The sequence below is a fragment of the Sciurus vulgaris genome, assembly GCF_902686455.1.
Source record: "Sciurus vulgaris genome assembly, chromosome: 6".
Classification (NCBI taxonomy): Eukaryota; Metazoa; Chordata; class Mammalia; order Rodentia; family Sciuridae; genus Sciurus; species Sciurus vulgaris.
In genome coordinates this window covers 133,083,501-133,110,018 of record NC_136466.1, presented here as the reverse complement: position 1 = coordinate 133,110,018, position 26,518 = coordinate 133,083,501, and the positions used below count along the sequence as shown (strand labels likewise).

At 33.3% G+C, this 26,518-nt stretch overlaps 1 protein-coding gene across 2 annotated transcripts in view; it reads right to left on the bottom strand.

Moving 5' to 3' along the window:
• The window catches only part of HCN1 (hyperpolarization activated cyclic nucleotide gated potassium channel 1), a 404,733-nt gene that overhangs the window by 4,975 nt on the left and 373,240 nt on the right, over positions 1 to 26,518 (bottom strand). For both annotated transcript variants that reach the window (XM_079145911.1, XM_079145910.1), the window contains exon 7: positions 1,345 to 1,509. In XM_079145911.1, coding sequence (XP_079002037.1) covers positions 1,345 to 1,509 — 165 coding nt within the window. The remainder of the gene's footprint in view (positions 1 to 1,344; positions 1,510 to 26,518) is intronic.

Genomic DNA, 26,518 nt, shown 5'->3' with positions numbered 1-26,518 from the left:
CAAAACTTCTTTTCAAACTACATGGATACTATCAAGTTTGCCTACTTCTTTTATGGCTATTACCTCCTTGGATAACTATGTTCTGTAAATTCTCTCAGCTGTCAACATCAATTTCTAGAATGTTTGTTATATTTAATGATAACATTCAATACTGCCTTTATGTCTCCTAATCAAATTCCAGATATTTATACAATCTGTTATTCCATAATAACAGAGGGAAAGAAAGAAACCAAGAGCAGGAAAAAATTGACATAACAATATATCAATCTATGTCCTTACCATTAATAAAAATGAAGCAGTAGAGGTACATTTTTGTTTACTCCTAACTGATCCCAGTCTCATCTTAAGTGAACTTAAGTTCACTTATTCCTTTCTCCCTCCCTCCCATTCTTCAACAAATATTCACTGGGCATCAGGTACTGTGAATGTAAAGGTTAATAAGACATGATCTCTGCGTTCACAAAGCTTAGTATCTCTACTTACTATAATAAAAGTGTTCTGATGGGGGAAATTCAGTTGTTGTAAGAGAACATAATCAGGGAACTCAACCTATTAGGGGATGAGAAGTCAGAGAAGATTTCTACAGGAAAACCTACAGTTATGAAGGCTGAGTAGAAATAAGTTGGGAAAGGGGACAGAGGTTAGGATGGGCAAAGAAGGTCCAAGTTTGGAAAATGAATGATACCCCTGTATAATATGTCAGAATGTTCCAGAATATTTAAGGAAGTTAAGAGCAAGCTGATCTGATATAACTGTACTATAGCAATTATGCAAATCATTAAATTAGCATAACTAATTAGGTCTAATTTATATATTTTTATTTGTAGCACTAAAAGATTGTACACTGGCTTTGCAAAGTAAAACATATAGGTTGGGCATTTCCATCAAGGCGTTTTTTGCATGAGTCTGCATCACAAGCATTTTAATAAGTTTCTGCTGGTTAAATACATAAGTTTTCAATTTTTAATATGAGGATAAAATGTAAAGACAAAAATGAACCTTGTGACAAAATTTGGTTTGTAATGTAGACTCATACTATTGTATTTTTAGTTCTATTTTAATGCTATCTAGAATTTGCATTAATGGTTTTTACCTGAAGATTCAATCTATTTTGTTATCACTTGGGATATCAGATTTGAGTAGCTAGTAAAAACAGACATGAATATGTAAACCCAGAAAATAGGAGGATAGATAGGACCTCAGAACTTTCTAGAAAAATGGTTACAGATAATTGTTTTTCTATGTAAACAAGCTGCAAACTAGCTTTTGGGACTTATGCAAACATATTATGCCACAAAATGAAAATTAAATTTTGCGTGAACAAGTTAGAAAAGTAAAGAGTACCTATCCGATCTAGTCTGTCAATGGCAACTGTCTCGAAGGCTCTCCTCATCATTGGATATTCCTCCAGGACCTCATTGAAATTGTCCACCGAAAGGGAATAAAGACGACAATATGTATCAGCTCGAACACTGGCAGTGCGTCGTCCCTTGGTCAGCAAGCAAATCTCTACAAAAGCAAGAAAGAATGGCTCATTTGGTAATTTTCTACGATAAGCTAGTAAGGCCTCCTGCAATTAAAAAGAAACAATCTCATAATGTGAAAATCCCATGATGGAGCAGCATTTTCTATTTTATCAGAAAATTCCTTTTGACAATCAAAAGTTCCAACTGAGAATATCAAATTTTAAAATTATATTTTTTAAACAGTTGAAATTTTGGGTTCAAATTGGAAAATTCATTCTTCCATCCCCACTCCAATCACCCTAAAATAACAACAACAACAACAACAACAACAACAAAAAGGAAGAGGTTATATTCAGGCAGAAAAAAAGGTTTTATGAATTCTGGGAGGCAGAAAGCAGGTGATCTATACATAGAAACACAAGTCAGTCCAAACACTGGCTTAAAAGGTTCTGCAATCAAACAAAACTGGATGATTTCGTTTCAGAAAAATTACAGGATTCCTTAATATATCCTCATTCACTTTATACATTCTTGCTGAGACCAGAAAGAAGAAAGTCATATTCCAAAAGTATATTTAAGATTTCTGTGTTGAAATTAAGATTCTTCATTATGGCAAATGAACATTTCACACTTGGATTTCATCATTTGATAGCTATAAATACATTTACAAAGGTAATTTTCCATTTTATTTTCTAGGTTTTATAAACTAAATCAAACCCCTACAGGCTTTGATTTTTAAACTTGGAAATAATTAAAAAATTTATCTTCAATGTAGACAACTTGAAAAAAGAAAATGCAGAAATATTTCTAAAATTTAGTCTCCTAATAAAAGGAAATACAGCAAAATAATGATTAAATGTTTAAAATCATGCTGTTCAGAACTTTTGGTTCTTTTTGTGTAGACAGGCATTGTGAGTAAATTGTTTTAGACACTGTGTAATAGACGTTGGGGCTGGAGATACAAATTAAATATAACATCCACTTTCATGTTACTTATATTGTGGTGGCTAAAAGGAAGGTAGCTTTACAAAGAGTCTATTTAAATGTAATCTGATAAGAAAAATCCAGATATGCTGACTCTGGGAGCATTTAAGAAGAGTGTCTGAACCAATCTGGGAAGGTAGGGAGGACTTCAGTAAATGCCACCTACACTTTCAATTATATTGTGCCCAGGTTGGAAAACATGTTATAAATTTAATACATGGTATTTTGGAGTGTTCATGTTTATGTACAAGTTCATGTGTGTGTGTGTGTGTGTGTGTGTATGTGTGTGTGTGTGTGTGTACATTTAGTTTTCATGTAGAAAGAGGAAAACATTGGTCAATATTTAAGCAAATTATTATATCATGTAATTTGCCTGGTACTCAAATCTGAACAATGTAATAAAAGAATAATTTCAACACTACCCCCAAATTAAATTCCTGTGTCACTAAAGAATTTTAGCATATTATATTACAAGGTTCTATATTCTTTAACCCAGAAATTTCATTTGAAAATCTAACTTAAGGAAATAGTGTGCAATTAGAATGGTGAGTAAATATACTCAGTTATATAAATTATGCATTTATTCATACATCAGAAAATATGGGCATGCTCTCAATATCTAACCAATCAAGATTCCCACTCAGTTTAGTGGTTTTGGGTGGGCTACACAGCAATTATAAAAGTTAAACTTTTCAAGTCTATGTTAATAATAGAAGGACATGAAAACAAGTATAAAAATGAGAGACAAGATTAAAATTACTTTTTTTTCTTTTTTCAATTTCCTTTATATACAATATTTTTGTTTATGGACATAACTTTTATTTTAAAAACTCTACTTAGAAAAATTATCTAAGTGCACAAAACAGGAAAAAATTAAGGATATGAAGGAACTTAAGTTTGGTAATAGCGTTTACTATTTTAGAAACATTTGTTGACTTTACTGTCCATTCCTTTTAACATATTTTTATTTGGCCATCCCAAATGTCTTCAATTTGTTTGTTGGTTTTTCATTATATCCTTCTCTTTTGTTTTATATGTAATATCCTCTGTCTTACAGTGGGTGTTATGATTTGATGGCAAATGATGGATACCTTCTACAAGAGAGAAATAACCAGTAATGTTAAGTGAAAGAAGCAAGATATGAGTGTCCATGTATTGCATGAGTCCATTCAAGTGAAATATCCAGAAGATATAAATCTACAGACACAGATAATAGATTAATAGTCGAGAGAAGAGGATAGGGATGGGAATTCACAATAAATGGGAATTGCATTGAATCTGTGAATTGCTTTTAATGGTATGGGCATTTTAACGATTTTGGTTCTTCTTACCCTTGAACATGGAAAGTCTTTTCATTTGTGTGTGTGTTGTTGTTTTCAATTTCATTAATCTGAGTTTTGTGATTTTTATTATACAGGTTTTCCACTTCCTGGTTAAATTTATTTAGGTATTTTATTTATTTATTTTAGAGCTATTTTTAATGCAATGATTTTCATGATTTATTTCTCAGCAACATTTTTTAATTATTTATTTTTGAATTTTCTACAGACTGCATTTTGATTCATTGTATACAAATGGGGTACATCATTTCATTTCTATGGTTGTGCATGATGTAGATTCATACCATTTGTGTAATCATACGTGTACATAGGGTAATGATGTCAGTCTCATTCCATTATTTTTTATACCCCTCCCTCTCATTTCCTTCTACATAATATAAAGTTCTGTGTAAAATGTTACTGATTTTTATGTCAGTAGACTGACTTTGTATCCTGCAACTTTACTGAAATTGTCAGTTCTAGTAGTCTTTTGGTGGGGTACTTAGGTTTTCCTACATGCAGAATCATATCTGCAAACAGGGCTAACCACCCCTATCAAAATATCAATGACATTATTTCCAGAACTAAAAAAAAACTTTAAAAATTCATATAGAAATGCAAAAGTCCCTGACTAGCAAAGGTCATCTTGAACAAAAAGAACAAAGTTGCAGGCATCACATTACCTGATTTCAAAATATACTACAAATCTGAAATAATCAAAATAGCATAATATTGGCATAAAAACAGATGCACAATCCAATGGAATAGAATAAGGAACCCAGAAATAATGTGATGCATTTTACAGTTGAATGATTTTTTTTTTTTTACAAAGATGCTAAAGACATATATTGGAGAAATAACATTCTCTTCAATAAACAGTACTGGGAAAACTGGGTATTGACATGAAAAAGGTTGAAATGTGACTATTATCTCTCACCCTCTATTAAAATAATCTCAAAATGGATCAAAGACCTAAATATAAGATCTGAAACTAGGAAACTACTAGAAAAAAACATAGAGGAAATGCTTCAAAACATTTGTTATGGGCAAGACTGTGAAAGAACAAGCAATGAAAACAGAAATACACAAATAGGATTTCATCAAACTAAGAAGCTTCTGTAGAGGTAAGGAAACACCACCAGGAAGAGAAAATCTAACAGGAAGGGAGGGAAATTGCAAACTACATCTGACCAAGGATTAAGACAAAGGATTCAGAACATATAGGGTCTGAAAAAGCTCAATAACAATAAACAAAACAAAATAAATAATCCAATTTCGAATGGGCAAATGATAGAAATGGACACTTATCTAGAGAATAAATTCAAGTGACCAATACACTTGTGACTATGCTCAACTTCACTAACTGTTGGGGAAATGCAAGTCGAAACTACTATTAGATTATCATCTCACCCCAACTACAGTGACTAATATCTGAAAGACTGAGGAAAGCAAATGCTGGTGAGGGTTGAGAAAGGAGAACTCTTGCAAAATGTTGGTGGGAACGTAAATGAGTACTGCCATTGTGAAGAAGAGTATGGAGGGTTCTCAAAAAATAAAAGTCTAATGTATGATCTAGCAATATATTACAGAGTACATATCTAAAGCAAAATAGATCAGCTTGTTAAAGAGACATCTACACTCCCATATTCACTGAAGCACTGTTCACAATAGCCCAGAAATGGAAACAACCCAAGTGTCTACCTACTGAAGAACAGATAATGAAAATGTGATACATATCCACAATGGAATATGATTCACCCATAAAAGAGAATGAAACCCTATAATTTATAACAAAATGAATGGAACTTGAGATCATTATGTTACGTGAAATATGCCAGGCACAAAAATTACCACATGATCTCAATCATACATGAAATATAAAAAAGTTGATCTTGTAGCAGTTGAGAGTAGAATGTTGGTTGCCACAGTACCAGAGGCCTGAGAGAGTAGAGGGAGGGATGGGAAATGTTGGTCAATGGATACTATGATACATTTACCCAGGAGCAAGAAATTCTGGCATGCTATTGGGTCAGTGACTGTGTTCCGTACATTTCAAAAATCTAGAAGAAAGGATTTTGAAAGTTTCACCAGAAGAAATGATGAATGCTTGAGGAGTTAAATACAATTAACCAGGTTTAAACATTAAACAATGAATACATGTGTCAAAACATTACAGGGTACCCCATTAATATGTATAATTTTTAATGTTTTTATGTGTTAGTTAAAATATATTATCAATTAATTAAAAATAAAACACTTAAGAAGATGAAAATACTAATCACATTGATTTTATTAATACAGATTGTATGTATGTGTTTATAACACTGCATCACATAAATATATGCAATTAAAATAATATTAATGAATTTTAAAACTCATCCAAACGGGCACAAAGAATCCTACTGCGTGTTGAAAATACTTCCAAAAATGATTTGTGGAAATGGCTTAAAAATTGACTAGTACATCTTAAATGGGTGAATTATATATGTAAATACTGCCCTAAGGTTGTAAGCTATGAAAAGAAAAAGGGTTCATATTTATTTTTTATATTTATTGCATTTTAATTTCTCCTGAGTTTTCTGAATAACTCTTCTTTACCACAAACTCATTTCTTTGCCTAGGTCTTTTACATAATTTTTCACTCACATTCAAGGATGAAAACTGGTACACGACACAGATGTTGGCTCAGAGTTTTTCTTCTTGTTGAATAAGTGGCAGTTTCTCCTCACATTTCCCTACATGCCAACATAAGTAGGGCTTTATTCTTATTTCACTATCCTGTTCTCTTCTTGTTCAATAGCTGCAGAAAAGAACCATTGACATCCCCACTCCTTCCAAACCTCCCAGGAGAATAACTTGTTGACTACGGTGTGTTTTGTATATGGAGAGAGGGCTGGAAAACCAAGTGCTCCACAAGCTGACCATTAGCCTGTGTCCCCCACTTCTTGTTTTACTTTTTGCTCTGCCTCATGTGGTCCTGTCTCTTAGCTCGGAACCTCCAGAAGAGTCTTACAGGATATCCACTCTCTCCTGGGCCACAGTCTTCTCTCTACATATTCCAAGTTTCTATAAGTGCTCTTCAAGATTTATCAGTAATCACCAGTGTACTTTAAATGCACATTTCAGGATATCTGAATAATGCTGACTTACCCAATAAAATAATTCAGTTATATTACAAAACAAATGTTTGGTGACAGACAGGGACGGTGTTGGTTCAGAACCTCAGTGAAGTCAAGGAACTGTTTTGGCAAGACTTTTTCTTGGCTTTCCCCACATGATCGTAAGTTAACTATAACTATAAGAATTCTCTCCCACACACAACAGTGTCCCAGCTAGGGAGAGAAGAAGCAACTTCTTTTTGTGTATGTTTCTTTGTTTTTATTATGAAGGGAAGAGTTGCACTGAAAGTCCTTAACTTATGTCTCTTACATTTTATTATCAGAACTGAATCACTTGACTTCTTTAGCTAAATAAGCAATAAAAAACTGAATATTTGGTAAACTTTATGAAGAGATAAAGACGTGTTCTTACCTTAAATAAGACATAGACTTAATTTTTCTCATGCTTAGAAATTATATTGTTACATTTTGTCTATTTATAATCACATAACAACAACTTTCACCATTATGTACAACTATAATGCACCAATAAAAATATGAAAAAAGAAAAAGGCTGGAGATGTATCTCAGTGGTGGGACATACTTGGAAAGAAAAAAAATCTGGATTTTTTTTTTACAATGAACATTTACATTAATTTTTATTTTGAAAATAAATTTAAAAATTAGAAAGAAATGTGACTAATTTTAATAGCACTTATAAAGGATATGTTTAAAACAATTATTATTTCATTAAAAATATTGTCTCTGGAAATAAAGTAAATACTTCAAAGAGGATCTTTTCTTATTTTTATTTTTGTTTAAGAAATTGAACTCACCAGTACTTTACTATTGAAATATATCTCCAGTCCTGTTTTCTATTTTTTAATTTTTTAATTTTTCCAGAAGTTCTCATTGAGTTACTGAGGAGGCTGATCTCAAACCTGGACTCAAAATCCTCCTGCCTCAATGTTCCAAGTCACTGGGATTACAGGTGTGCACCACCATGTCTGATCAAAGAGCTTAGTTTTAGAATAATGTCTAAGGCATGTATGAAAAATTGTATACATGTGTTATGAGCTCTTAACCCCCCGATTTTTACCATCTCAGTGAAACAATAATATTGCTTAAGAAAACTTAATTCTTCATTATATGGCTCTACATAATTCTTTCCCTTTTATAATTTGTGAGTTGAAAACTGATATCTCAGTTTGGTCTTTTTGCCAAACTAATGAAGTCAAGTGCTATGTTAGTGCTTTTCTGAAGCAGTGATGGTTGGTTTCCTCTTGATTCAGCTGTATACATCCAAATTTGTGGGTCATTTTAGAGAGTCTTTAGTTGGTAAATTATAGGAGTACTGACCTGGGGGTTTGAAATCCTATAGTATGCTCTAGAGATATTACTCTTGACTCTAAGAATCTGGACAAACACATTTTTCGAACTTTATCACAAAAAATAAAATTGAATCACTTTTCTAGAATTTTGATAACTATTAAATCACTTAGTCTTTTTTCATCTTTAAATCTTTAAATTTTTCATCTAAAATCTCATTTACCTTTACATCTCTAGTGTCTATGTGGTACATGTTAGGTGCTTAGTATTTGCTGAATTGAATCATTGAACCATATAGCAACATGATCTGCAGGATGAATGATTTAATCACCTACGTGAATGATGAATAAAATTTATTGGCATTGAATATGACATTTCCTCTATGAGGGAACTAAGGACTAAATAGAGACCTGTATCAACAAAATCCTTTCAGAAGTTATATAAAAGACTTCATTTAGTACCAAGTCAAAAATCATCAATCTACTCAATAATTTTGAGAAACAGAACAAGTAAAAGTAGAAATAGACATTGGTCAGTATGAAAATCGCTTAAAAATACTCCTGTCTTCTTTTAAATCCTTCATACAGCTCTATCATGAATAACAAACTTAAGAAATGACACATTTAACAATAAATAAAAGTAACCTTTTTGATCATAAAAGAGTGTTAGATTTCATGAGCTGAACGTCCTGCCTGATTCAATATTAATGAAGCAGGTGCTTCCCTGTGAAATATTTTTCTCTTAATTTATCTTGGAAATCCACTCATTGTGTAAACATAGCACTATGGTAGGTGTTAACAGAGTTCTGTGTATTTACCGTGTCTATGTATTTGAATGTGTGTGTTTGTGTGTTGTGTGTGTGTGTGTGTTTGTGTTTGAATAAAAGATTATCTAATTAAGTCAACTTCATTTCATATTAGATTCATTTCATTTAGGTTCCTTGGATATTATTTATAAATATATATGTATATATATAAATATGAAATTTTCTAATTGTACACTAAATAATGATTGTATCACTCAAGTTGATTTAAAACATTTTAGAAACAGTAACCATACACTAAATCATTATATCCCTCACAGTGCTGGCTACATTGAGTCTTGAGCCACATAAAATGGTTTGAAAATGCTTATGAATATGTAAGTGATGTGTCAACCCAAGAACCATATGAATTTCTATTCTTCAGGTTTAAATAGTACAATATTGATCCATAGGTTAGTTATCTCCCCTTTGTAATAGAACTAGCAAATGTTTTATGGACCTTCTGTAATCAATACACCATATTTCTAAGGTTTTTGTGTAAAGTCAACAAAGAAAAAAAATTTAGATGATTTGGTAATGCTTACTTCAATATAGATCTGCCTTATTCACCGGGTAGAAAATTATCTTGCTTTTAGGTGCTCAGGTTGATGTTATAAGGAAGATAAAACACAAATCAAGTAAAACAGAATTCCTAAAAAACAAGCTCAGTGTAGTTTACACATGAAAGTTTTCTAAATATGGTCTCTGAACATTGTCTAGACCCTGGTTTTTGTTCCCTTGTTCTGCTTTTTTTTTTTTTTTGCTTACTCCCTGAGAACTCCACCAGGAATTTCCTAATGGTTTACTCATAATCAATTCTTAAGAATCTTAGAGTAATTTACTTGGTAATAGGTGTCTTCATCTATATATTCTTTTCTAATCTAAAATTTCCATATTATAATCACATATGCAAATAAAGAGAACTTGACCTATTACATTTAATTTGGTAGGATTTTCCTGAATCTCTTTACAGGGATTTACTAAATGGCTAATCAGTTATTTCTTCTGGCTAAGATGAAAATTGTCAGTAATGTACCCTGTCACAGGCACAGTAGAAAACTTTCCAATTTCAACGTTAGGAAGAGTGTGGCCTGGGAGATTAGATTTAGCACAGCACACTGTGTGTCTACTTTTAATAATCCTTGAGGTATGAGATGTATCATCTGCCCAATGCTATTTTTGCTGACATTTGTTAACCCTGATTATAAACATTAAGTCCACCTGACATTACTGTCACCTATATAAGCAGTCATCTCACAAGGTAGGGCAAATAGCTTCAAGCACTTCGCAGTTCACAAATATTTCCCTGACCTCTAAAACTGCTTGACATTGCAGTGACACAGAGGGAATCACGAACTCATGACAGAAATTTCTGAAGGAATGTGTTTAGTCTGAGTTTCCAGAATCTATGGGAAAAATGTTCTCATTTGCTCATAACTTAAACAAAAGCTTCTTCCTTCTCTTACACTCAATACCATGAAAAAATAAGTAATTCTCTATTTTGCATCAAAATACTCATTTTGGAGAAATTTCTTAGGTTTCTAATCAAATATCTCATAATAACATGCAACTTTTTGATTTCCTTCTATTTTGTATTTAGTTTTTTGTACCAGTAAACTAATAAAACATTGTCTCTGTATGGCACAGGAGATGATAACATCTGGTTTAAATCAGTTTGCGGATAAAATTTGGCTGGTAAAATTACTTTGGGTGTTAAATGGATTTGCATAGGGATCTAAAGAAATTAAGACAGAACGTTAATTAGATGCAAATTTTGTGGTATTTGATGCATTTCACATTTTGTATAATTTTTAAAAACATAAAAATATGACAAATCTTCACATATGGTCATTATAAAGAATGGATTATGTATGTATAGACAGATTATATATCAAGATAAGTATTCTAATAACCAGAGTATCCAGTTTTGTATTTTTCTAAAGGTATAACTGGACATTTCTGTACAAATTGATAGAGTCCAATTTACAAAATTACTGGTGTCTTTTACTGCTGCCACATTAATTTTTATTTATGATTATTTAGTTCATCTAAAGTTATTGCCTTGTCAACCAAGTCTCACCTCCCTCCATGAAATTAATCAATTCATTTCTTTAAGAACTTATGAATTAAGGTGATTGCCAGGGGCTGAGTGTTGAGCTAGTCACAGTACTCAGACAAGTTTTGCATTAGCAAAGTTTTGCATTGGAAAGTTAAACTAATACAGTGCCTACAATGTGCCCTGCCCAATCCTTGCTGATATTGGGCACTTTTTTAAAAACTTGGGGGGCTGGGGAGATAGCTCAGATGGTAGAGTGCTTGCCTTGTAAGCACAAGGCCCTGGGTTCGATCCCCAGCACACCCCCCCCAAAAAAAGAAAAAAAATTGGTTCTTTCTAAGTACACATGACAGAATGCATTTTGATAAAATTTTACAAGCATGGCATATTGGCCACTTGAAAAATATTAACTTCTCTCCTTTTTCCTTATGTATTTCTTTTTCCTTGTAATTCTTTGTGATTTTGAGTCTCCCTGCTAGATCCAAGAAAAAAGTCGTGCTTTGCACATTAAGTAGCTCTCCAAATTGGTGAATTCTATCCTCCCCCATACCCTTGACCTTCTTGTAAAAAACCTCTATGGTTTGGATATGAAGTATACCGCGAAAGTTTGTGTGTGAAAGAATGCAAGAATGTTCAGAGGTGAAATTATCAGATTATAAGAGTTGTAACCTAATCAGTGGATTGCATCACTGGAATGGATAACCTGGGTGGTAATTGTAGGCAGGTAGAATGCGACTGGAGGAAATAAATTACTGGGGACATGACTTTGGGATTTACATTTTGTTCCTGGTGAGTTGAACTCTCTTTGCTTCCTGGCTTTCTTGAACTGAGGAGCATTTCTCCACCATGCCCTTCTGTCATGATGTTCTGCCTCACCTCAGGCCCAAGGCTATGGAGTTGACCAACCATAGGCTGAACCTATGAAACCATGAGCCACAATACACTATTCTTCCTCTAAAGTTATTCTTGTCAGACCTTTTGGTCACAGTGACAAAAAGCTGACTAAAACACTAGCCATCCTAGTTTCTTAGACTGTGTCTTGAGTAAGTTGGGTTCATGTTTGTAGACAGCCTATCTTAACTGGCCTAGGGAGAATTTACCTTTGAACCTCTGCTCCCCTCCCTTGATCACCTTGTATCTTAGTTCCTACAACACATTTTTGGATTTGCTTGTTTATATTTATCTTTACTAACCTAAACTCTCCTTAGAAACAAGTACAACACTCACATTTTCATTGTCTAGCACTTACCATAGATTTATGGACTTAATATTTGGTTTAAGAAATATGAAATGAATGAATCAATCAACAAATAAAAAGTAGAATGACTTATACCAGATCAGCAATATTCAAGTGTAAATATGACATTCCAATGGTCAAATCTTTCTGATTAGCTTTGTCCCTATCTTCTGGAAGTTATGACATTCTTCTCTGGCTCTGGTTGAGCATAAACATCTTTCTCATCTTCCTGACATGATTGCTTCATTTTGTTGGCTACGTGGATGTTTTCACTGACATTTCTGTTTTCTACTCCTCATCTGTCTTCTCTTTCCCTCCCTTGGGTTCTCTGTATCTTTAAGTTCTATTGCAAGTGCTTTAATTAGCTATTGTTTGCTCAAAATCAGCTTTACACAACAATATTTATACACTGACATCTAATTATATATTTATATTACTTATCTTTGGCAAGATGAAGTACTTGATAGGCTCTCAGAATAACTCTCAGAATAACAGCTAGAGAAAAAAATTCACTGCCAGCCCCATATTAGCCCATGTGATACACACAGAAGATTTAAATCTGCTATATGAGTGGAATAAAAGTCAGGTTAAAATACCAAAACTCAGAAGGATAAGACCACAGTTTTCTTGCTTCCATCACGTCCAGTTTTAAAAATCCAACAGATCACTGGAAAACATTTCTTTTGATTTTAAGTCTACCAATACTCAACTCTTGAAAAGTTAATCAAACACCTTGAATTATAAATGCCTTTAAAAAGCAGCCAGCTTTTTAAAAATTCATCAAATGATTTCAGCTCTTAGATACCTCAAATGTGTTTTCTAAAGTGATATTTTCACAGCTCTGTTTTCCTGTGTGGTTTAATATGCTTACACAAAATGAAAAAAACAAAGAACTGCAGAAATAATAGTCTCCATTGAAAATATATTCACTAGATATTTATGAGACAAGTCTCCAACAGGGAAAAAAAATGTTGTCTCCCAACTACTCCACCTGCTCTTTCTCTCTCCAGAGAGAAACACACATATCACACTAGCACACATGATAAAAAAGGGGATTTAAATACACATTTCCTGGTTTATAAAAATAAGTGATCAACTCATTCAGACTGGATTATTTACTGTGGTGTTTACCTTGCTTTAACATGCAAGGAATTACCTCAGTGTCATATTAAAAAGCAGAATGGGACCTAAAAATCTGCATATCTGGGCTGGGGTTGTAGCTCAGTGGTAGAGCGCTTGCCTGGCATGTGTGAGACACTGGTTTTGATCCTCAGCACCACATAAAAATAAATAAATAAAAATAAAGGTATTGTGCCCAATCTTAAAATTAAATTTTTTTAAAAAAGAATCTGCATTTCTAGCAACTTCCTAGGTGATTCTGGTGATTTTGTGTGTATGTGTGTGTGCGTGAAAATGAATTCTTATAGCTGATTTACATCTAGAGCAAGGTCTCTTGTTTAGAAGAAATTGTTAAAAAGAGACAAAAGGGAAGGAAATTAAAGAATAACGTGAATTCAAGTTAACAAGTGATCTTCCTATAACCAACACCGGGAAGGAAATGATGGGCAACACAAAATAAGTGAAGGAAACTGACCCTGCCTGAAAAAGTTGGCAGTTAGAAATTCAATCATAATATTTTTAAAACCTTAAGTACACTTCCAAAGGTAAATTTTAAATTTTCTACTGGTGACTTGGTACAAACTAAAACAATACCTCATTTGCCACTGTATACTCAGTTCTGCACATATGGGTAAGATGAAGTTTTTCTTAGGCTTTAAAGGAAGTGACAGGAATTGCATTGCATAGGCTGGGGATAGAAAGGGCAGGAAAAAGGGATGGGAGTAGAGAGGAGGACATTTGGATAAATTAGTATCATGAGCATAGGTTGAGAGAAGAGTTGAAAGGGGGGTTTAAATGGAACTGTAGAAAGAGCAGCTTCATGATATTATTGGAGTTTGATTAGAATAGAGATATTCTCCCATATAAGAAGCTAGGTCTGGATCTACCATGTTATTACAGGACATCTTAAGGAAAGAACCTGTATATAAAATATTGTTTTAGGAAATGGAATTATGTGGAATACAGTGGGGGAATTCTAGTTCTACATATCTTGCCATTTATGGGAAAGGCACTCAACTACTCTTTATCTAAAAAGGAAGAGTTTCTCTTTCAAATGTTTATAAGACATGAATATGTATCTATATTTGGTTTGTAAAGTAAGCTGGGAGGAATGTTCAGAGCAGTCAAAATAAAGATGTGTGTAGAAGTTTTGATAATGAATTTAGATTAAAGGTGACAAGAATTTGCCTAAATTAAAGCTGTTGTGCTGAGAACAGAAGTGATGGCTTCCAACAACCACTGTAAAATGAAACTTCAACACAACACAATGAGGCATCCACAGTTTTGAACCCAGACATAAAAGAAACCTTCAGAGGTATCTGTCCTGAGTAAAGATAAAAGATGGTTCTGGAAAAAACTTAAGCAAACTCTGGCATTCACAGGAATTTTCATCTTGTGAAATTCTTATATTAAGCCAGTTATTCCTTTAAAAAATTTAGGAACAATATTTTTGTGTGTATACGACTTGGCAAACTTGAATGGGAAAATCTATGATAACTAGTTCAAACAAGATTGATGCCTACTTTAAAGATGGTCATTTACAACCTGGCAGCAGCCCATACCAGAGCCTGGCGGGAGAACTCTCCCCAGTGAGGATGCTTCATATCAAATTGTGACAAATAAAGAAACCCAATCATACTGTCCATGAGGAGAATTAAAGTGAGGTATGAACAGCTTGAAAAGTCCAAGTGCGCATGATTTATGGGAATGTTGCATCCCTACAGTGACTCTGGGCCACTGAAATTACCCTTCTTTCATAAGGGCCATTCTCATTTGCCAGAAGCTCCTTAGATGGCTTAGTGTGGTTCTATTTTTCCTGTGCTTCCACACAATAAAATCCACCACCATGGTCACCCTGAGCTCGACTCTGCCATTAAATCTGAAAGCACCTTCCACTTATACCTTTCCATCTGCGACTTCTTCCAGGTTTCTGTGTTCCTATCAGTCACTTCTCTCCATTTTCTTTTTCCTCTCTTGATACATTACAATGACTTTTGCAAGTCCATTATGGAAGTAGCTACAGACAAACTTTGAAGTGAATAGAAAACTAATATTCTGTTTATGGAGTTCTCATTTTCTATTTCTAAGTAACTCAAGGTATCTATCAGTAGAGAGCACACCTGGAAATCTTTCTTTATAAAAACAATGGCAAAAATGTGTCAAACAAATAAGCCAACCCTATTATTAACCCCAACCAAGAAAATACCTGCACTTATAAATTAATCCTATTGAAGGTAAATATGTTGATTGTTTTTTACTCCAAGAAACACCTCCTACATGACAAATAATGAGCAAATTCAAGGTAATAGTTATCTTGAATCTTAAAAATGATACAAAAGTACTGAATTATAAAATTGTGTATAGAGATTCAGGTATGTATTGATGAGAAATAATCTATATCAGTAATTAGTTACTTTTTTAGTGGTATGTGTTACTTAATAGAAGTAAAATGCATATGTATTAAAGGAATGATAATGATGAGTAAAATCTATTTTTGGTAAAATAATTTTGGTTGATTATCTTATTAAGAATAAGAGATATTTGGAGAAAAAGCTAGTTGTGAAAGATGGTAGATGATATTAGTTTAGGAATGCTACAAAAAAATTACACCACTGGATTTTTGTGCTCCATTTTCTACTGAATTAAGAAACACTTCTAAATTTTTAAAGATTTATTATTTAAAATAGACAAATATGTGGATCATATTGTCACCAAGCATTTATTATATGGCCCCTTACATAAAAATTTTGCAAACTACTTTATTAAATATTAACTTCATTAACTTAGCCAAATAACAAATCTAGAAAGAATAGAAACCAGAAGAACAAAGATGTATAAGCCATGTTTTAGCTTTTAATTTTAAGCAAAGTGAAAATTGGGTCAAACACCCTAATAATTTATTCAAAACACATATAATATTTATGTTTAAAAAGACTTCCTCTCTGGTTCATTTAGAAAGCATGTAAAGGAGCTGTGTACCATGGTATACACCTGTATTTACAGAGGCTCTGGAGGCTGAAGCAGGAGGATCACAAGCTCAAAGCCAGCCTCAGCAAAATAGCAATGCCCTAAGCTACTCAGCAAGACCCTCTATCAAAATAAAATATAAAAAACAGCTAGGGAAAATCTTTATCATGTCAGCTTAGAACCAAACTTTCTTAACAAGACTCCAAAAGTGCAAGAAATAAGATTGAGAATCAATAAATGGAATGGATTCCAACTGAAAAGCTTCTTCTCAGCAAAGGAAACATGAAGAGAGAGCCTACAAAATGAGAGAAAATCTTTACCACATGCGTCTCAGACAGAGCACTAACCTCCAGGATATATAAAGAACCTTTAAAAAATTAAAAAAAAAAAAAAAAAACCCAATCAACAAATGGGATAAGGAACTGAACAGACACTTCTAAGATTTCATCGCACTCCAAACAGAATGGCATTTATCAAGAATACAAGCAACAATAAATGTTGACGAGGATGTGGGGGGAAATGTACACTCATTCGTTGCTGGTGGGAATGCCAAATGGTGCAACCATTATGGAAAGCAATATGGAGATTCCTCAGATAGCTTGGAATGGACCCACCATTTGACACAGCTATCCCACTCCTCAGTTTATACCCAAAGGACTTTAAAAAAGCATACTACAGTGACACAGCTACATCAATGTTTACAGAAGCTCAACTCACAATAACTAAACTATGGAACCAACCTAGTTACCCTTCAACAGATGAATGGAAACAGAAATTGTGGTATGTGTGTGTGCGTGTGTGTGTGTGTATGTGTATAACACATTGCACAGTTTTAAAGAAGAATGAAATTATGGCATTTGCTGGTAAATGGATGGAGTTGGAGAATGGAATAAACCAAACCCCAAATAAGTCAAACCAAAGGCTGAGTTTTTTCTCTGATATGTAGATGCTAATTCACAATGGCAAGGGAGAGGGGAGCTAGAGAAGAATAGAGTTCCTTTATATTAGGAAGAGGGGAGTGAAGGGTGGGGAAAGAGTACAGGGGTAGAAAGGACAGTAGAGTTAAACAGACATTATTACCTCATGTGCAAATATGACTGCATGACTGATAGGATCCTATAATATGTACAATTAGAAAAATGAGAAATTATACTTCATTTATGTATGATTTATCAAAATGTATAAATGCATTCTACTGTCAAATATACCTAATTAGAACAAATAAAAAATAATAAAATAAAAAACTAAGTTCTAAAAGACAAAAAATATAGAATTCATTATAATTCCACACCAGTACAAGAAAAGTATATTCATATATCTTAAAACAGGATACTAATCTATTTTAAAAGCATCAACTTACAATAAAGAGAAATTTTGTTGAACACTAGCCAAACATGACAAGATACCTTAGTCTTAGAATATTGGTTCATCTAGATAAATCTTTATTTGTTACTTTTGCATCATCATTATCGTCAACAACAGAAATCCCTAACGGAAACATGAATGACTATTGAACTTTAGAAGTGAAGTGAGAATGAAGGAAATTTTAAAGAATCTAAGGAGAAAATCAAAACAAATGCAAGACAAATTTTAATGTTACTTGACCATTATTAATTGCTGAACTCGTGTTCCAATACATGAAATTAATGAGCTGCTTAGAGTAAGGTTTCTCAACCTCAGTCCTATTGATATTTGGGGCCTGATAATTCTGTCCTGCACATTATAAAATGTTCAGATTTTCTTTTTCCAAACGTATTTTTGAAACAAAATGCTTAGCATCTCCCTGGCCTAGATCAACTAGTTGCCAGCAACAAATCCGTTATACCAGAGATACTCCTGAGACCCTGACAGGAAGATTGATAGAGACACATTTTTGGTCTCATATGGCCATGAACGGTGCTCTAAAAATCCAAGGAGGCAAGCATTCTATTGCTTTGGGCTTTGTTCGTCTTTTGGATCATCTTTACAACAGAAGTTTAAAATGATGTTTTAGATATGGAAGTAACTATAATTAAACTCTTTGGGACATTTGCTTTAATTATGCAATCTTTTTTGGATAATCTTCTTGGAACATTGTAAAATGAATGCTAATCGCTTTGTTAATGAGAAGAATCTATTTAAACACATTAGACATGCTTTTCAAAAACTCCTATTTATTTTTCTTTCCCATTTGAGTGTCAGGTATCGCCAATTGGCTTATCCATTTAATTAATCAGTATAAAAAGATCTTTGCTAAAGAATCCATGGCTATTAGAGAAAAAAATGAGAAAGAGGAACATAAAATTGATATTAGTATAATAGATAATGTGGTAGCCAATGTGCAAATTATGATAAAGTTTGATTTATTTGGGAGTTATTTGGGGAAATGCAGACAAAGAAAAAAGAAAGAAAAATATTAGAGGGGCGGGGGATATAGCTCAGTTGGTAGAGTGTTTGTCTCACAAGCACAAGGTCCTGGGTTCAATCCCCTGCACTGCAAAAACAAAACAAAACAAAAAATATTAGAGGGCACACAGACTAAGAATGTAGGAAAGTTCTCTATTCTTTTTTGATTAGCTGTAACATGATTAGAAACATGTTAAAAACAGACATACATGAAGATGTTCTTTAATGTTGGGACATTTGGATAAATTTCCTCACATTTGCACTGATACAGAAACACATTCTTTTTAGTAGCCATAATTGCTCAATATATGTCAAATAGCACTATCATCTATAAATGAAAAAGAATTTGTGATATGTATTTTCCATTACAGAATAATAATCTATAAACTTAAAGGACATTTATTAAATATGAATTTTAAAACAATATTTAAAAAAGCACTGAAGTAGGTGCTGAAGGGGAGCTGCTTTCCTCTGCCATGCCCTTCCACCATGATGTTCTGCCTCCCAAAGCAATGGAGTCAGCAATCATGGACTATTCCTTTGAAACCATGAACCAAATAAACTTTTCCTCCTATAATTGTGTTGTCAGATATTTTTGCTCACAGCAGCAAAAAACTGACTAAAACATATCTGAACGAAAACATGGTGCCATTTACAAAACCTTCTTTTCTCTTACCCTCCATAAATAGCTAAACTGTAAATTCCATTGATGCATTGTCATGGATTAGTATCTTTTCTAATCCCATGCCTAGGATTTAGTTTAAATTCTCAGAAGTATTTGTCTGGGCTATTTTAAGATCCTCCTAACTTTTTTCTTGTGCTGATTCCTCCATCAGAATAGTTATTCTTTAATATGAATTTGATTACTGCACTCCTCATTTTAAAAGTCTTTAATTCTTGCTCACTAGCTCCAGGAAAAAAAATCCCAATTCCTTAAAAAGACATAGAAGGTCTCTATGATCCATACAGAGTCTCTGCCTGTCTCCTGTCTATAACCTGAATGTTCTGAATACTGTCTATGCATTTCCTCAAACCCATATGCGCTCTCTATTCTCTGCTTCTATACTTGCTGCTACTTCCACCTAGAATGTTCATTCTGCAAATCCCCTCAATCTGCCACCTCCTTCTTGCCCTTTAGGACTCTAGTTAGGATGACATCTCCCTCATCAAGCATTTTTAACAGACTACTTCATCTTAAGGTATGATTTTATTGAATGCTCCCAATGCATTAAATCATGATGATCTTTAGACCTATTGACTTCTAACAAATTTGCTTTCTTGAAGACATACTGATTATGGGGTTTAGCGCCTGGCATACAAGGCAGAATCTTAAAAAAGCTGAAGATTAAATGGATATTAGTCAAAGCATGTGTTATTAGTATTTAGTAGATCAATATATTTGCTATAATGTAATCAGTATTTAATTTTATTGACTGGTGTGTAGATTGGGTGAAAATCAGTTTACACCAGTACATCAGTTAGAAAGACATGGATATGGAAAGGGGAAAAAAATGATGAATGAGAAACAAAATATATTTATCTATGTCTCTGTATTTGTCTCTGGGGTGGATGGTTATTTCAACACAGATTATAGAAAATTTATACAACCTTGGATTAAAGATTAGAGTTACAAAGCTGAAAGATTTAATCCAGGACTAGGGAATGTAGCTCAGTAGTAGAGAACTTGCCTAGCATGTACAAGACTCTGGATTCAATTCCAACACTGCTAATAACAAACAAAAGGCAAAACAACCAGAACACAGAAGAGACTTAGATCAATAGCCAAGTACAGATAATCTAATTGTACTACATTCCATACAGAGGTAAAAAATAGATTAAGGCTACTACGAGAGAAGACAGGCAGAATATGCTGACCCGCCTGTGGCATGGAGCATAAGTAAGTGTGAAGAATAATTTCCAAGTAGACATATGAAGGAGAGGAGTGAAATATTTTGTCATATGAAACTTTAAATGTTACTAGCTATGACTTTGCCTTTGACATCTCTCTGAAGAATTTCAGCAGAAAATAATATCATTCACAGTTATCCAAGACCTTGGGAGAATAAAAAACATTGAAAGATACAGGCAGTTATTCCAAGCGTACCACACTATGACAAACATTAAGGACATAGATGCATAGATACATGTGAATATACTGATAGAAATAAGGACTGTTAATATAAATGATTCCATGTCTGCATCCTCACGTAACTAAGTCTTATATTTATTATACACACACACACACACACACAGAGCAAAACTTGTTTAGTTGGCCCTCAATATCATTTGGTTCTGCATCCGGGGATTCAACAACCATGAATGAAAAATACTTTTTAAAAACTGCATTTGTACTGAACATGTAAAGCCCTTTTTCTGTTGTCATCATTCCCCATACAACACAACGTATCAACTATTTATGTAGCATTTGCATTCTATTAGGAATTATAAATAACCTAGAGAGAGGTAAAATATATAGTGATGGGAATAGATCATATGCAATTATTATGCTATTTATGCAAGGTATTTGAGAGTCCTTATATTTTTGATGTTTACAGAAGTCCTGCAACCAATCTCTCATTGACCCTGAAGGAGGACTGTATATATATATATGATTATTACTTACAACTGTCCTATTAGGAAAGTATTATCATCCTTACTGTACTATTGCATTCAAGTTTAAAGTACTTTGTTTACGTACTTAGCCATAGTAATTTAGGAGAAGAATTTGATTCTCAGTTTTTGTGAGGCCATCTTGTTTTACCATATCACCTTGATAGATACTGTTTGGGGCTGGTTAGAGCAGAACACATAAAGAAAAGAGAGTGTTTTAATATACTGTAAGCCCATTCTTTCTCAACAAGCATTTCTTAAATGTCTTAGAGGTAGATGATAGAATTCACATAAATTGTTTTAAAGATGAAAATTAAAAGGAACTAAAACAAAAATATATTTAGTCGATAGCTAAGTAGGAGCAAAGTGATCCAAAGCATAGTTCCAAAGAGACTTAGCATCTGTGCACTGAAACGCTTGTTTTACAAGTCCAACTGTGTTTCCTAACTATGTCAATCCTTTCCCTTGGCTAATGCAGAATCCAGTTTACAGAATATATCAAACTGAAGCCTTCTTGCTGAGAGGAGCTGAACACTGCTTTAATTTCCCAGCCGGGAGCTGGTATTTCATCACGAACCAGGCATATTAAATTGTTGTGTAAATGGAAAGACCACAATGTAGGCCATATGGCAGTTTCTCTTCACAGAAGAGAGACCTTCGAATCAAATCATTAAGTCTGGGAATCACTGTATGTCACTGTCATTAGTTTGGAGATGTGGGCAGGAGATTTCTTTATTTCTTCTTAGTGTTCTTCCTTCCTTCTTATACCCAATAAGAGTGATAGGTCCATTTAAATTGAAAAACAAAAATCTGGGTCACCTTAAACTCTGAGTAAGAACTCCAGAGTTTCCATAATGATGAAAAATGCTACAGGAAAGTCAGATTTCCCAGTGTATGTTCAGATTCTGCTTGTTTTAGGTGGAGAGATTTCAGATCATAAGAAATGAAGAAGCAGAATTGTTTCTATATTATTTCTTTCTGTGAAACAGGCCACACATTCCTTCAGCTTGCCATTTCTGTCCCAAATTTTACTTGGCATGTGACTATTTAGTTTTCACAAGCCAGTTCAGAAGTAACTTCATTGATCCATCCAATACATTTACATTATGGTCCTAAGGCATGGCAGGTATCTTTCCACGTGTTTCATGTATAAAGCAAATTCCTTACTCTTATGGAACTCATATTCCAGAGAAGGAGATGAAAAACCACATGTGAGATGACTTGAGTAATAAGTACTCTAAAAAATCAAATGGGGATGTGACAAGCAATAAGCCACACTTAGCACATAATAGTCGCAGGACTGTTGATGGTTGGACAATTGTTGACATCTATTTCAATTGTTTATTGTGTGTTTGCTTTCATGCTTATATTTTTCTCCCAGAATTCTCTTCTCATCAGATCGAAATAGGCAGAAGTTCCTGAAGCTGAAATCTCTATGTCAACTTCCTCACTCACATGTTCACAACTTTGTCTTCCTTCCCCACTAGTGTGGCAAAGTCAAGTCCAAACTTCTAAAATTATGGCAATGCCATTAGATATACAGAGAAGAAACTGTCATAAAAAGATATGTGCATCCCTCCAAACCCTAAAAGAGTCAGCCCTGAGGGTCTGTGTATGCTGTGAAACTCCACCTGCCCACTCACTGCCCATTGTCAGGACCCCCAATATCTGGCTCAGGGCCAGTGCCCACAATGAATGCAAGGAATGAAATTAAACATTAAATCCAAAAATATCTTTTGAAAATGTTATCCTCTTGGATAGAAATGAAACTTCACATTCCCCAGTGCTATCTCTTTTTCTCATTTTCACTCTTCTCATATCATTATAGATGTCTCCCTAGGAAGCCAGTGGGAATTAGATTTATTCGTAGATCTTCCTAAGGTCCTATAGACCTAGACGCTTTTACCATAAATTTCATTTGGAAGTTTAGTCTATTTAAACATTTTTATTTAATCTTCTCAGCTTTCAGTTCTTAAAGATATCTCTATTTTGGCTTCATATTCATTTCTATGGTTCCTGAGAAAAATCTCAAGATTGTTACTGAAAAATGTAGCCAAGACCAATTATCACCAGTTTGTCTTCTTTTCACAGTTTTATCAACAAAAAGCCTTGGCTCAAAGATATTCCACCTAATGATGGCAGGGATGTTGAGTTTTGTTTTGTTTCCTAAAATAACCAATACTCTCCAGCAAAGCTGCAAGGTAGAAGTCTACATCCACATAAAAACATGGTAATTGTGATAAACACAATTCAGAGAGTCTCCAGAAATCAGAAATGATCAAAGATTTGTTCGGCAGCGCTATAAAATTATTTTGTACATTTATTCTAAGGTCACATCAGTCCCCCATTATCCTGTAAATTAACTTACTGTATTGTTTGGGCATACACAAAAAAAGGCAAGTTTAGTTTTTAAACAACTCTAAAATAAGGAACTATAAAATGACTAATGTTTTGACAACTGCAAATTTCTACTGGATAAAGTCCAGATTTGGGGGAAAGGTGTTGTGATTAATTTTGTAATTTCTTGTTTTTTGAAGCATTGAACAAGAATATATACTGTAATAAAAATTTAAAATGCAAAATGATACTTTCAGAATGGAGTTGCTCAAGTGTAAGAAATTCCCTTATTTAGTTGGACTGAAATTTTCCAGGTGAGGTAATCTGCCTGGAATATGAGCAAGCATTTTGAAATCTATCAAGAATATATTCATCTCCCTGTAATTCCTTCCTGCCTTTCCACACTGGATCATATTGCAGCTAAAACAATTAATTTTGGTAAGAATGTTAATCTCCATCTATCACTCAAAATCAAGGCTGTGTCCACACAATACAAGGAAGTGGTCAGGCACCATCTGTATGTGTTTTACTTAACCTAAGACAAATTCAAGTCAAATTATTCAAACTCTGTAATGATCAAATGGCTTAGTTACAACTTCTTCCAAATCCCAAACTATATAGTTATAAATCAAACATCCTGGTACAAATTATACTGAAGTCAAGATTTTTAAATTAAATTAAATTAAAATTAAAACAAGTCCACAATTCTTAGAAAATGGGAATCAACTTTTTTCTAGATCTGATTAAAAAGGAAAAAGGGGACATAGATATGAGATGATATAGAAGCATTACTTTGTGTCCTCTCTCACTGGAAAATTCAAAATGATAACAATGATACATTTGCATATTTATCTACTCTCTTCAATATATAACCTGTTAGAAAATTTAAATCCAAATAACCTATTATCTTTCTCCTTTAAGTGAATAATAACAAATGCACAACCATGCATCTAGAAATGATTTCAGTAATTAAGAAGAATTGTGCTAGTATTTCCAGTCTCTTATTGAGGCAGGAAGCATTAGAAGTCCTTTGTAGGGCTGGGGTTGTAGCTCAGTGGTACAGTACTTGCCTGGCACAAGTGAGGTACTGGGCTTGATTCTCAGTACTACCTAAAAATAAATTAATAAAATAGAGGTCTATCAACATCAAAAATGTTAAGAAAAGATGTTCTTTATAAAAAATGTATTACAAAGTTCAAGAAAATTGGAAATTTTAATGTTTATTTTATTTATTTATAGAATATTTATCTTATTGTAAGGATTTGTTTACAATAAATATTTACAATAAAACAAATAAATAAGTATTCATTAAATAAATGATTCTACATTGTGAAATGAATTCAATTAAGATCTTAAGAACTATCTCTTTAAAGAGTCTTGTCTGTTTTATACTTCAACCAACTTTCTCATTCATGTCCAGTCCAGTGTGACTGCATTAATGGGAATGACTGTTAATGACTGGCTAGTATCAAAAATAGTTAGATATGTCTTTTGAACCCTCTTTTTTTTTTGCTTTAGGGCACAAAATCTCAGCAAAGGAAACTATTCATTGCATACTCATTAAAATATTATTGAGTTCTTGATGTGTTTCTCCTGTAACATATGGCATGAGATACAAAGATACTTTTAAAAATATGTCTAGTATTTTAAGTTTGCTAAGGATATTCAAGCATTTTGATAAGTTTATCACATCCAGAAAAAATAGGTGATAAAATGCAATTTAAGATGACTACACTTTTTCCACTTTGTTGTTTTTGGTTCAACTGACTGGTAATTTTACTCTTCACAATGAGTAAATTCAGCCCTAAAGAAGTGTCTCTGTGGATAACAGGTAGGTCAAAACTGTCACACTTAATTGGAGCATGCTTAGAGTTGGCAAATTCACATTATGCAGCAAAAGGCTAGAGAGGCATGTGTGTAAAAGGTTTCACAGATCCATCTAAGTGGAAAGAATCCTTATTTTCTGAAATGTTATGGAGTAATATGGTAATGATGTGCAAAAAATGCACTTGTAACCTCAAGAATAGTGGCCTTAGAATGGTAGTCAAAGACATGTCACCACCCATATGTAAGCCCATAAGTCTCTCAGGCTCATTTGTATAAGATGATTAGATAATGAATTAGATCCCTCTTAATTCTAAGTTAATAAAAAAATTTTGAGTAATTTAATTTTTGGAAAATATGTGTCATTTCCTCATAAATTACTTAGTCATATGGTAGTGAAAATGGCATACATTTTTGCAACTTTTTTTATTTTTAACTGATACTTTGAAAAGTTGAAAATTGTACTTATTAATTGGATATGATGTAATGTTTTGATACAAGTATACATTAGTTTAAACAAATATACTTATATATTTATCATTTTTGTGGTGAAAACTTTCAAATTCCACTCCTCTCGTGGAGTTATATAATATTTATAAAATTATCCTGTACAATGCCTGAAGCATTAAGTACTAGTTGTTTGAAGAATTTTGATTTTTTGAAATTCTAGAGTATTATTTATTTTGAACGTGCATGCATATGTGTGTGTAGTAAAGACAGAATTTTCAGGATTTAGGTTATCTTTAATTTGAAAAAACTTCACAGTGATTTATCCCAGCCCTACTTCCCCACCTTCCATCATACACACATTGATTTAGAGTGAGTTTCATTACTATTGAATTAAGGCTAACACAGTCAGGAGAAATTGACAATTATATTCTCTAGTGTTGATTCACTTGAAATGAGCACAAAATCAATAATTCCTTGCTAATGTCTTGCACATCTGTGTGGTTTTATAGAATGCCAGCCTTATTGCTTATGTAAA